Source organism: Lutra lutra, chromosome 15 (assembly GCF_902655055.1).
Source record: "Lutra lutra chromosome 15, mLutLut1.2, whole genome shotgun sequence".
NCBI lineage: Eukaryota > Metazoa > Chordata > Mammalia > Carnivora > Mustelidae > Lutra > Lutra lutra.
This window is the reverse complement of record NC_062292.1, coordinates 13,724,502-13,737,876: the sequence shown is the minus strand read 5'-3', so window position 1 is coordinate 13,737,876 and position 13,375 is coordinate 13,724,502. Positions and strand designations below refer to the sequence as shown.

Below are 13,375 nucleotides of genomic sequence, written 5' to 3'. Positions count from 1 at the left end.
TTTAAGCTAATATGGTAAGCTTTTTTGTTCCTTGCTTGTAGCCAAATAACCCTCAAGGATCCTATTTTCTTATCTGTATTTAGAGGCTGACTACCACTATTGTGATATTACCGCATCAGTGTCTCTCTCCTGCCCAGCACACTACTTAAGGTATTTCTGCCATATTTTCTAAGATTAACTTGACTTCCCTTAAAGTGCCCAATGTCTTCTTTCTTTTCTTCTATCTCTCGTTTCACAAAGCCTAGAAAGTCTCATTCGGCAGCAGTTACAATCAGGAATTCCCAGGTCCAAAAGAAAGAGAATGAACAGGTAACCTACATTTCACTTGTTCAAAGTCAGGGGCACCTGGGTGGCTCACTCAGTTAAGCATCTGACTCTTGGTTTTGGCTCAGGTCATGATCTCAGGGTCGTCAGATCAAGCCCCACATCAGGCTCCACACTCCCATGCACAGTCTGCTTAGGACTGTCTCTCCCTCTCCCTCTGCCTCTCCCACCCACCCTGTATGCATGCGTGCACTCTCTCTCTCTCTCAAATAAAGAAAAAAATCAATAAAAATAAGTAAATAAATAAATTGTTCAAAGTCTAACATCTGACTTCTATATGCCTAGACTGATTTTTTTTTAGCCCTTGGCATGTGTTAATTTGCATGACTGCCTTTCACAATTTCTATTAAAGCCACATCCTTCTTGCTTAATAATGCTGCCCCTTTTTTAAAGATTTATTTGAGAGAGAGCACATGCATGTGTGTGAGCGAGAGTAGGAGGAGGGGCAGAGAGAGAGAGAGAATATCTCAAGCAGATTCCCCACTGAGCACAGAGCCCAATGAGCCCACTAAGCTCGATCTTAAAACTCAGAGATCATGATCTGAGCTGAAATCAAGAGTCAGATGCTGAACCAAGTGAGCCATCCAGGTGCTCCTAATGCTGCCCTTTTCTGTAAGCCTAGACCGCTTACCACATAGATAGAGCTGTAAACCAAGAGTAGCAAAGAGCAAATACTGTATCGACTTGATCTGGCCTTTTATCCTAAAGATCTGCAGTATGTCATAAGCAGAGCCACCTTCATCATCTCAGCCTGGTTTACACAGTAATGAAATATTAAGTGATGAACTCAATTACTAGAAATATTACTGGTACTACTAACTTTTCTATTACTATTTGTATTTCTATTAGTGTAAAGTCATAAGTTTATACTATCTTTCAAAAGATCAACTTTCTTCAGTAAGTTAATGTAGGTCATAAAAAATAATTTCCTTTTGTAGATCCACTGGCATCAGGAAAATTAAAAATCTCAATACTCACATACTATTCAGATACTTCATACGTTCTACCAATTACAGTTATACAGATGAGTAGATGTTTATAGAAAGGAAGAAACAAGTATGGCACAATCACCTAGGTTTTTTCTGGAAGTCTAAAGGCAATAGGAAAATTGTGGTCATTAAAGACACTGATATCAACTAACAACCTGCACAACCGCAATACAAAATAAATTAGAAAATTATTATTTAAAACAGTAAAGCATTCTGGGGCACCTGGGTGGCTGAGTTGGTTAAGTATTCAACTCTTGATTTCAGCTCAGGTCATGATCTCGGGGTCAGGAGTTGGAGCCCTGAGTCAGGCTCCACGCTGGGTGTGGGGTGGGCTTGTGGGAGTCTCTCTCTCTCCCTCTGCTCCCCCCACCCCTGCTGGCATGCTCTCTTTAAATAAATAAATAAATCTTAAAAATAAAGTAATATAAAATGATAAAGAACTCAGAATGAAAACATTTCATGTCAAGAAACAGTAAACACTAATATCCAATGATTCTCGTCACATGATTTGTACTAACCTACCTCTCTAAAATTACACAGTGACTATTTTTGCTCTATCTCTCACACAAATTAGTACAATTATAACAAAATGATTATGAACCTACAGTGGTTTCTATCCCAAAAAGTCTACCACTGAAAGATATCTCAAAAAGTGAAGGCAACAACTAGAATTTCATGATACTTAAATTTTTTTCTAGGGACGCCTGGGTGGCTCAGTGGGTTAAGCCGCTGCCTTCGGCTCGGGTCATGATCTCAGAGTCCTGGGATCGAGCCCCGCATCGGGCTCTCTGCTCAGCAGGGAGCCTGCTTCCTCCTCTCTCTCTGCCTGCCTCTCTGCCTGCTTGTGATCTCTCTCTGTCAAATAAATAAATAAAATCTTAAAAAAAAAAATTTTTTTCTAATGTACTCAATTCTGATGGAGTCAACAAGATAATCTCTAAGCCTTTTGCGTCATTTTTTAAAATCTATGAATCAAAAATCTTATATATTTCTACAGTAAAAACAGAAGTTATGTCAAAGACATCACTGTTTACAACTAACTTCTGCTTATTTTAGTGAATAATGAAATGCAACAGTAAATGACACTTTCTGTTAAAAAACTTGAATTCCACCTTACTATAAATTAGAAAACAAAAATATTTAATGAAGTACAAAATATTTCAGAAAGACTACCAAACCTTGAAAAAATCTTCAAGTTGTTTACTGTTGTAAAGAGCGGGGATATTGGCAGAAAACTGTAGCAAATCTTCAGCACACTGTCTTCTCTCTTCAATAACTGTTTCATCAAATCGTCCTAGAATCAAATAAGAACCAAGACTTTAGGAAGGAAGGAAGGTTTATGAGAGTTTATGTTCACAGCTCAGAAAGAAGCAGCAGGCCTATTGCTGCTTTACTACACAGTCCTCTAGAGTCAAGTCTGTACTATCGGAATCAGCGCACTCTCCCCCAAAATAGACAACAGTGTTTCCAATACAAGAGACAGAGGGGAGAACGGATAAATCAATGGCGCAGGCCTACTTGGAGGCCTGTCCATGTAAGAAACTTAACATTTAAGAAGCTGGTCTGAAACTCAAGCTGAAAAGAGATTTCTAAAGAACTCCAATGGTTTTCCATAGTAATTTAATACTGTAATTACTCATATAATTTTCCCTTTCCCACTCTTTTTGATTTATAAAGGAGCTGAAGAGAGGAAATTATGAGAACATCTGTATATCAGTGGGGTCAAAAACCTCAGCTTTGGGGCGCCTGGGTGGCTCAGTGGGTTAAGCCGCTGCCTTCGGCTCAGGTCATGATCTCAGGGTCCTGGGATCGAGTCCCACATTGGGCTCTCTGCTCAGCAAGAAGCCTGCTTCCCTCTCTCTCTCTCTCTCTCTGCCTTCCTCTCCGTCTACTTGTGATCTCTCTCTGTCAAATAAATAAATAAAATCTTTAAAAAAAAAAAAAAAAAAAACCTCAGCTTGAAGCAAAAAAGCTTTGAAGCCAAACTGTGTGTGTGCTGCTGTCAGCGTACATGACAGCGTGCCTGTGAGTAAAAAGACAGCCCGCACAGCACCGGTGAGCTCTGTTTTACAAGGTGATTGAAAGGTGGTTTTCACAGAATTTTTTTTAATGCTATGTACAATTTGAATGCTGATAAGACATTTTAAAATATGATCATTTTGTACTCCTGTTAGATCAGATTCCTGGTTGGCATCTGTCACATGCCACGTAACGCTGACTGCAATCCAGGCTTCAAAAGAGGAGCATCGTCCCATAAACACTTTAAGCAGCTTTGCAAAATGTTAACAGAAAACTGAGGCACAAAGAGATTCCGAGTTATATAACCCAAGACAAGAATGTGAAGCTGAACCACGAAACACTCTCAGCTCAATGTGTCTCATGCTTATGGTGAAGTATTTACTTCATAAAAACTAAAAGAAATGGTTTTAGAGTTAGACCTGGTGTAAATCCTAGCTCTATCATTCACTTGCCATGAAACCTTAGATAATTTCTTCATTTGTAAAATGGAGAAAATGAACAATATACTTAAGACTCCCAGTTCTATGATAGGCACATAGTCAGCACTTAATAAATTAATCACGATGCCTTTGAATGTTCAAGTGTCATTACAGTGTCTAACATACAGAGCATACTAATTAACTCATACCTAACTGTAAGAATGAATGGTTTAAAAAAAAAAAAAAGTCTTAACTGTGGAACATTCTACCTTAGAAAATAGCCATCTTTCATTAATAAAAAGTCTTAACAGTGGTCCATAAACAACCTACTCAGCTAAATGGATGGTTCCAGAGACAACAGTCCTACCAAATTTCATGCATGTGTCCATAGGTACCTTTTTCTAGGGAATGAGCGTGGAACTTTTATCAGCATCATCAAAGTGCCCAGAGCCCAGTAAAGGTTAACAGGCCAGAGGCAGTCAATTAGAGGAAACCTAACATTCAGGACAATGCCGTATTGATGCTATATAACAAGTTGCCAGTTGCTAGCCCAGGGTCTGTTTTCACCTTCTTCCTTAGTAAAATAATCCCCAATTTCTAACTGTGGACATGGTAACCCAGAGGGAAAAAAACAAAACAAAACAAAACACTACATTCCCAGCTTGCCTTACAGTTACATGTGGATATGGACTATATTCTTGCCAAAAACATATAAACAAAAGTTGTATTGTAGCTTCCTAAAAATCTCTTTAAGAAATAGCCTTTTCTGCTTTCTTCTTGGCCCCTTCCAGGAAGGACTGTGACATGGGAGGTTCAAAGTGACAGAGCAACAAGACTGGAGCCTGGATTCCTGATCACTGTGGAGGTGTCCTGCCTGGAGCTACCTTCAGATCTCACACCATGAGAAAGAAATCGACTTTTATTTGGTTTTAAGGTTTATCACAAGAAACCAAACCTAAAACCATTAGACTACTTGGTGTTTCTGTGTTCTGTTTTTCTTTTTCTTTTTTTTTTTAAAGATTTTCTTTATTTATTTGAGAGAGAGGCAGTGAGAGAGAGCATGAGCGAGGAGAAGGTCAGAGGGAGAAGCAGACTCCCCATGGAGCTGGGAGCCCGATGCGGGACTCGATCCCGGGACTCCGGGATCATGACCTGAGCCGAAGGCAGTCGTCCAAACAACTGAGCCACCCAGGCGTCCCTGTGTTCTGTTTTTCTATTATTTCCCAGTTCATATGTAACAATTCAATTTAACTCAATTCTCCCGATGATAATCTAAAATGATGTGCTGGCTTACCTATCAATAATATTATCTGGAAACAAACTTCCAAGCGCTTGTAGAGAAAATTTTCTGGACATCAATCTAAGTTATTCAGTCTTGGGAAAAATCCACTAGCCAAACAGGTTAAAATGACAACTAATGTCCATTATTCCTTTTCCTGTCTAAATAAGAAATTAAGTATACACTGGTACTTATGATTATAGTCCAATATGTTTATCCTTTAAACACAACTTAATTCCAGTGCCTATGAATTACTATTAATAATTTTGTGAACATATATAACCTCAGAACAAAAATCCAGAAAATGCACAAAAAAATCATACTATGTTTCAACCCACAAAACCACCTGATACTATCTTTAAATGCATTAACTACTTGTCGAGAAATTTTAATGGAAAACTCACTAATATTTAATAACACCCTAAAAAGTCTCATTCAGTAGCTAAAACAAATACATATTAATTTGAAAGCTTCAATCCTAAATGTAATCAGTGATTCACCCCACTTCCCTATTAAGCTAGACTAAAATGCTTAAGCAATGAGTACATCAACTTCTAAAGAGAATAAAACACATCTTTATGCATTTCCATTCTACTAAACTTGGACAAGTGGAGAGGAATTAAAATATTTTTCAGAATGGAGCAAGTACAATCAAAAATAAAGGCTTTTGCAGTAAAAGGTTCAATTACACTGAATCCTATCATCAGAACAAACAGATGAAAGAACATGCTCACTTCTTTGTTCCTAAGATATTTCAGAATAACAACAACAAAAAAATGGGATTTGTAGCATAAACGAAACAGAAGCAGATGAATTTTAATCCAATAGCTACTAGCCTTAAAAGAGTAAACAAAGGGGGCGCCTGGGAGGCTCAGTGGGTTAAGCCGCTGCCTTCGGCTCAGGTCATGATCTTGGAGTCCTGGGATCGAGCCCCGCATCGGGCTCTCTGCTCGGGGAGCCTGCTTCCTCCTCTCTCTCTGCCTGCCTCTCTGCCTGCTTGTGATCTCTCTGTCAAATTAAAAAAAAAAAAAAAAAAAAAAAAAATTTAAAAAAAAAGAGTAAACAAAGCCATCTAATTTTAAATTAAAAAAAAAAATAGTAGCAAGATTCAACAGTCATCCTAATTGCAGTCAACACCCTAGTAGCCACTATTCTCTAGTTGCTAGGCCTTTAGTAGCACCTAAACCCCACTCGAAAGCAGCAACAATGAGAAATCATAAACAGGAACTTCTATATCACTACTTTAAATTTCCATTCACAGGGGCAATGTTTATTTTCCCATGAACAGAGTAAAAATTATAGCTGATTTACAAAAGAAAATGCAAAACATTATTCATAAGATTTATTGTGTAGTATCACATAGTATATACTATATTATTTGTATGTGTATATATTATATATAAGCCAGCCCCCACCCTCAGTGACCCAGCAATGCTTTATTAAAAGCTAGGGGAGGGGCGCCTGGGTGGCTCAGTGGGTTAAGCCTCTGCCTTCAGCTTAGGTCATGATCTCAGGTCCTGGGATTGAGCCCCACATCGGGCTCTGTGTTCACTGTAGAGCCTACTTCCCCCTCTCTCTCTGCCTGCCTCTCTCTGCCTACTTGTGATCTCTCTGTCAAATAAATAAATAAAAATTTTTTTAAAAAAGCTAGGGGAGAAAAAATTAAATTCAAGCATTCTAATTAAGCTGGTAACTCACTCAAAATAAAGGCTCTCTCTCTGATTTATTAAGCCGCCTTTGGGACATTCTTTTCTTTTCTTTTCTTTTTTAATGTAGAATACCACCCAGATACCAGAGCTTACAAGTTTTTTAAAAAGCAAATGTCAATGATCAAAAACTGGCTATATGGAACAAAAAATTGCCCTTGACCAGTAAGAAACTAGCTAGAAAAGCCTGATGCTGATTCTTAACTGAAGCAAAAATTCATTCAGAGTAAAAACAAAGAGAGGCCGAGGTTTCCGGGTGTGAATTCTTCCCAGTCAACAGCACCAAGAACATCCCTCTAAATGAACAAGTTGGATTTATTGCTCCTTGCAACCAGGCAAAATGTATACTACTGGGCACCCTGGAGCATTTCACTAAGAGGGTGTGAGAATGGACTCACCGGATCTGGGCTTGTGTTAGGTACTTTTGGGAAAGGTTTAAAGAAATGGGGGCTTTGCCCTAGTTGAGATGCTGTTAGGAAGTGGAGATAATTCTATGGGTTCTACAAATTCTATCTAATTCCATGATGCTACAATTTTAATAAATCTTATTATGAGGCAAGATGAATGAAGAGAGGCTAAGGCTGTGATTTACATGAAGAAGTAGCAGTCACTCACAGCTGCTGAGATGAAGATATGCTTGATCATTTTTGTGACTTCAACAACATTCATGTTTTTGTGCTCAGACAGGATTCCAGAGCGGTCTTGTTTTTGTCTTGATCCAAGGACACAGAGTGGCCTTGTCTAATGCTCCTGTTCTGTGCAACTGCTTACATTCAACAGGAGAATAACACAGCATAGACATGAATGCAAGGCCAAACTCCAGGAAACACCAAGGTCAAAAGAAAAGGTATGCAAGGCCAGTTCTTTCTTAGCTATCAGGAACTGCATTTCTCTTTCTCATAGGAAAGCAAAGTCTGATTACAGATCTAACAAAACAATGATCTAATCCTGAGAAAGCAGACAGGTGGACAAAACTGTCTTATACCTTTAAAAATGTCATTGTCATTAAAGACAAAAAAAAAATGCGCAAGGAATACTCAAGATTAACCTAGAGGCATGATCCTAGATCCAAAAACAAACAAACAAACCTAAAAAGGACATTTTTAGAACAACTGAGGAAATATGAATATGGACTGCACATTTTATATTATTGTATCAAGGTTAAATTTCTTGAGTGTGATATGGAATTGTGATTATAGGGAAAATACGAAGCGCAGGGGTGAAATGTCACAATATCTGCAACTTATTCTCAAATGGCTCAGAAAGAAAAAGAGAGATACATAGAGAGTCATAAAAAATTCAGCAAATTGTTAATAATCAATGAACTTGGGCCAAAGGTATAAAAGTATTTACCACATTACTCTTCTGTGGTTTTTTTCCTGTAAACTTAAAAATTTTGCACATTAAAAAAAAAAAAAAAAACTGGGTGCCTGGGTGGCTCAGTGGGTTAAGCTGCTGCCTTCAGCTCAGGTCATGATCTCAGGGTCCTGGGATCGAGTCCCACATCAGGATCTCTACTCAGCAGGGAGCCTGTTTCCCTCTCTCTGCCTTCCTCTCTGCCTACTTGTGATCTCTCTGTCAAATAAATAAACAAAATCTTTAAAAAAAAAAAAAACTGGAAAAAAATAAGTTAGGTGCTCTACTGGTAAGATATAAAACTGAAGGGGAAAACAATGAACTCAGCCTAAAGGAAACAGAGAAAACCTCCTAGGAGAGGAGACATCTGAAAAGTCTGCAAGGCTAACAAGAAAGTTCACAGCAGAGCAGGGCAATGCTGAATTCGGAGACACAAGAATATGGTATATTAGCGGTAACCAAGCAACAGAATATAGCGACAGCAGCGGGTATATGTGGAGCACTGAGCTAGACACACTAGAGTTGTAATCCATTGAGCCAGACACACTAGAGTTGTAATCCATAGAACAGGAAGGTATTTTCCCTATCTTACCAATAGGAAAATAGACTCAGATGTTCATTCATACAAGATCACATTGCTAGTAAATCAAGGATAGAGGATTTGGGCCTAAAGCCGGATTCCAAAAGGCATGTTCTTTTCACTATACCGCTAGACTAGTAACTACATTTTTGCTGGTTGTGTCAACTACAATAGAATTCGCTTTTGCTGCTGAGGTTCCCATACTAAAAATGTGAGAGCAGTTAAAAAGATAGATGCTTAACCAGCAAGTCCCTCCACACAAGGACAGCTGCAGCCTGCAGGGTTCACTGCAGTTATCAAGTATTACAAATGGACTGTACCACTTACTAAGAGAGATAAACTGCTTACTTATCAAGATTAATAAGAAACTTTCACTCCATAATACGTAAGGATGTGGAGAAAAGTTAAAGATAATCCATTAGCAAGAGCAGTAATAGCTACAAATCTCAACCAATTTAGAAACCACTCCTTTTCACCCAGTGACAAGCTTCCTGTTTAAGAAGCTGGGCTGTGTATCTCTCCATATTAAAGTTAAAGATATATGGAAGCAATTAAACTCCACAGTACAGAAGGTATAAAATAAAAAGTGAAACCATCCCTCCTCCTACATCCCGAGAAGGTACATATATTATTCAAATGTGTGTAGGTATATCTTCACATAATAACTTATGTCTGTTCAAACACAGATGTGAGCTTACTAAACATAGTGCTGTACAACATTTGTTTTCAGTCTTAAAAATGTAGCTTGGATATCTTACCACACCAGTATATTTCAAAGAGCTAAAGAATTCTATTAATTGGGTAAATTATGGCATATCTGTGCAATCACATAATGAGAAAATTCAGTTTCTGATACATTTTCCTCTACTGAAAATGCTGCAAAGAACACCCATGCGTTATGTACATATCTGTGCACACATTTGTGTGTGCATATTTATACTCAGGCATGGTCCTACATGCTGATGATATAGCCATCAGTAAGAATAAAGCAGTCTCTACTCATACAGTTGTGTTAAGGACTCAGAGAGAAAGGGAGAGAAAAAGACAGTTAAGTATGAGGGAGGTCTCTTATTTTTAGAATATAAAAGAACGCTTTTTGGTGTGCATTTAGAAGGATAATTCTTAAAATTCCCCAGACTGGGGGCACCTAGGTGGCTCAGTTCGTTAAGCGTCTGCCTTCGGCTCAGGTTATGATTTCAGGGTCCTGGGACTGAGTCCCACATCGGGCTCCCCACTCAGCAGAGGTATGCGTCTCACCCTCCCTCTGCTTCTCCCCTCTGCCTCACACATACACTCTCTAATAAAGAAAATCTTAAAACAAAACAAAACAAAACAAAAACTGGGGCACCTGGGTGGTTAGTGGGTTAAAGCCTCTGCCTTTCACTCAGGTCATGATCTCACTGTCCTGGGATCCAGCCCCACGTCGGACTCTCCGCTCAGCAGGGAGCCTGCTTCCCTGCCTCTCTCTCTGCCTGCCTCTCTCCTACTTGTGATCTCTGTCTGTCAAACAAATAAATAAAATCTTAAAATAAAAAAAAACAGCTCCTCAGATTGGTGAATTTTAATTATTTGCATCTTCATAATTAAAATAGAATGTCAGGACGCCTGGGTGGCTCAGTTGGTTAAGCCACTGCCTGTGCCTCAGGTCATGATCCCAGGGTCCTAGGATCCAGTCCCACATCAGGCTCCTTGCTTGGCAGGGAGCCTGCTTCTCTCTCTGCCTCTGCCTGTTTGTGCACACCCTCTCTCTCTGACAAATAAATAAATAAAATCTTTAGTAAATAAATAAATAAAATAAAATAAAATAGAATGTCACTGGGATTAATATCCCAAAGAGATAAAGAAATCATACAACTCAATACCAAAAAAAAAAAAAACAATCCAATCAAAACATGGGTAGAGAATCTGAATAAGCGTATTTCCAAGGAAGACATACAGATGGTCAACACACACAAGAAAAGATGCTCAACATCACTATCAGGGAATTGCAAGCCAAAACCACAATGAGATATCACCCCGCACCTGTCAAAATGGGTAGGCTCAAAAAGATAAGAAATACCAAGTGTTGGTGAGGACTTGAGAAAAGGGAATCCTCCTGCAACTTCTGGTGCAAATGTAAACTGGTGCAGTGACTGTGGAAAAGAGAATGCGGGTTCTCCAAAACATCAAAAACAGAACTACCATAAGATCCAGAAATTCCTCTTCTAGGTATTAATCTGAAGAAAATGAAACAACTAATTCAAAAAGATATATGCATCCCTATGCTTATTTCAATATTATTTACAATAGCCAAGATATGGAAGCCACCTAAGTGTCTATCAATAGATGAATTGATAAAGAAAACATGGTATATATACATATACACATACACACACACAATGGTATATCATTCAGCCACAAAAAAGAATAAAAATTGGTCATTTGTGACAACACGGATGGACCTAGAGAGTATTATGGTAAGTGAAATAAGTCAGAGAAAGACAAACACAGTACAATTTCACTTATATATGGAATCTAAAACACAAAACAAATGAACAGACAAAACAGAAACAGATTCATAAATACAGAGATCAAAATGGTGGTTGCCAAAGGGGAGGGAGGTTGGGGTGAAGGGGATAAAGAGGTACAAATTTCCAGTTATAAAATAAGTAAGTCACAGGGATGTGAAGTATAACATAGAGAATACAGTCAATAATATTGTAATAACTTTGTATGGTGACAGATGGTAACTAGCTTCATTGTATTGATTTCATAATCTACATAAATGTTTAATCACTATGTTGTATGCCTGAAACTCCTATCATATTATATGTCAACTATACTTCAATTTTTTAAAAAAATCTTAAAAAAAAAAAAGTAGAATGCCACAAAACTTAAAAACTTGACAGTAAGGATGTCACATCCTTAAAGCACTTCCCTTTCAGAACGTCTAGATCATGATGCTCAAAAGCACTTCCCTTTCAGAACGTCTAGATCATGATGCTCACTTCAGCTAAGTTTCTCAGAAGACAGAGGCTGAATCATCATACCCACAGTACCTATTTTTAAAATGTTTCTTGAATTAAGCATGCCTATAAAATTTCCAGATAATTACGGCTGGGCTGGTATTAACCAAAGACGACTCTATTAATAGCAGCAGAATCATGATCAGAAAAGGTATGTAGTTCAATGGCAAAAAACAAGTACAACTTTAATCAGAAAAAGTATCAAAGAAAAAAGTAAAGAACCATAACAATGAACAGAAGGGACCAGAAATGTGACTAAGATGGAATGTCTGAGTTCAAAGGCCAAAGGAGGTAAAGATTTACAAGAGTTTGTGGATCCCTTAATGTTTCTTAGGGGAACAAAATGAAGTGATGGTATCTTCAAAACTAATGGTTCTATTGCTACTGACCTATTGTCCACATCCCTCAACTGCTTCTCACCCAAGGAAATACAAATACTTTCCTTTGTAATTATGAACCAAAGAAACCTCTTAACATTGCGTATATTTCAAGACATCATTATATATCATAAATTGTTAATAGTAGGTATTTGTTAAAATTAAAGAATTATAGCAACAAGCTTTTGATGGCCACTTCATTCTGTCATAAATGCCACTGATATTACTATACTATTATGTATCTATTTCTTGTCCCCAGATCTCAAGGCGTTGTGAAACATGCCAAATATCCTAAGAAAGGTATAAAGCTCACAGAGTACAGCCTGAAGAAATCACTGTTTCACATAAACTACAAGCCAGTGGAGGATGGATAATTTCAAATCATCCAAAAATCTTCCTCAATCAAAGAGAGCATCAGTAGGGTTCAGTCCACAGACTAAATCCACATAGTAATTTGAACAAGGAAAGCTCAATATAAAGACTATTAAACAACTGTTAACTTATTAATTCTAAAGAATACCCCCAGGGTAAAAGAAAGTACCAAAGGAAGGAACAATCTAGAAGGGGGAACCCCTCCCCAAAAGTTGGGATTGGGATCTTTATGGAGAACTGTTTGTAGCCACTGAATGGGGAGAAGTTAGCTGGGTTCCCTAGGCCAGAGCTGGTCCACAGTTGCCAGGAGAGCAAGAAAGACCCCTCGAGAGTTCACATAGGACAAGACTTGCAAGCGAGCAACAAGAGAGAATCCCAGTGCTGGGAGCCCACTCACAAGCAAGGTAACACAGGACTGGGGTACACAACTGGGGTAAAGGCAGGCCAAGGCTGGCAGAGAGGTATGCAGAAGCAAAGAGGGCATCAGGAGCCTGCTCACCTGTAGAGCAACGAGGTCTGGTATCTACAGTGTCCCCAGAGCACAGGAAACAACCTTCAGGGAGTCAGAGAGCGAGAAGCCCACACTCTCCACGAGGTCTGGGGTGCCTTGGTGCACACAGTCAAGAGGCTACCAAACTAGCAGGGGATGTAAACCTGTCAGTGGACTACATTTATGTGTGTAGCTGAGGCAGAGGCCTCTGGCAAAAGTGTAGTAGAACCAAAAAGAAAAACAAAATCCATAGCACACTGGAAGGTGGGAGAGAATCCCCTTACCCTCCTCCAGTGCCTCTCCATCAGCCTCTACTCTGAATAGCATACTCACTGTAAAGGAAAAATATTTAAAGAGTCCAACCCATTAATGCGTAACAGAAAATGAAAGAAGAAACGTGAAACTAAGAGGCACTAAATGGATAACTGGTATCATTTCTTAGAATTATCAATGTAAAAG

General features: G+C 38.6%; 1 protein-coding gene across 1 annotated transcript in view; it reads right to left on the bottom strand.

Annotated features, from left to right (window-relative positions):
* RPS6KC1 (ribosomal protein S6 kinase C1) overlaps window positions 1-13,375 on the bottom strand; it is a 181,254-nt gene that overhangs the window by 140,212 nt on the left and 27,667 nt on the right. Inside the window, 1 exon segment of the mRNA XM_047704503.1 lies at window positions 2,492-2,607. Within this exon segment, the coding sequence (XP_047560459.1) occupies window positions 2,492-2,607 (116 nt within the window).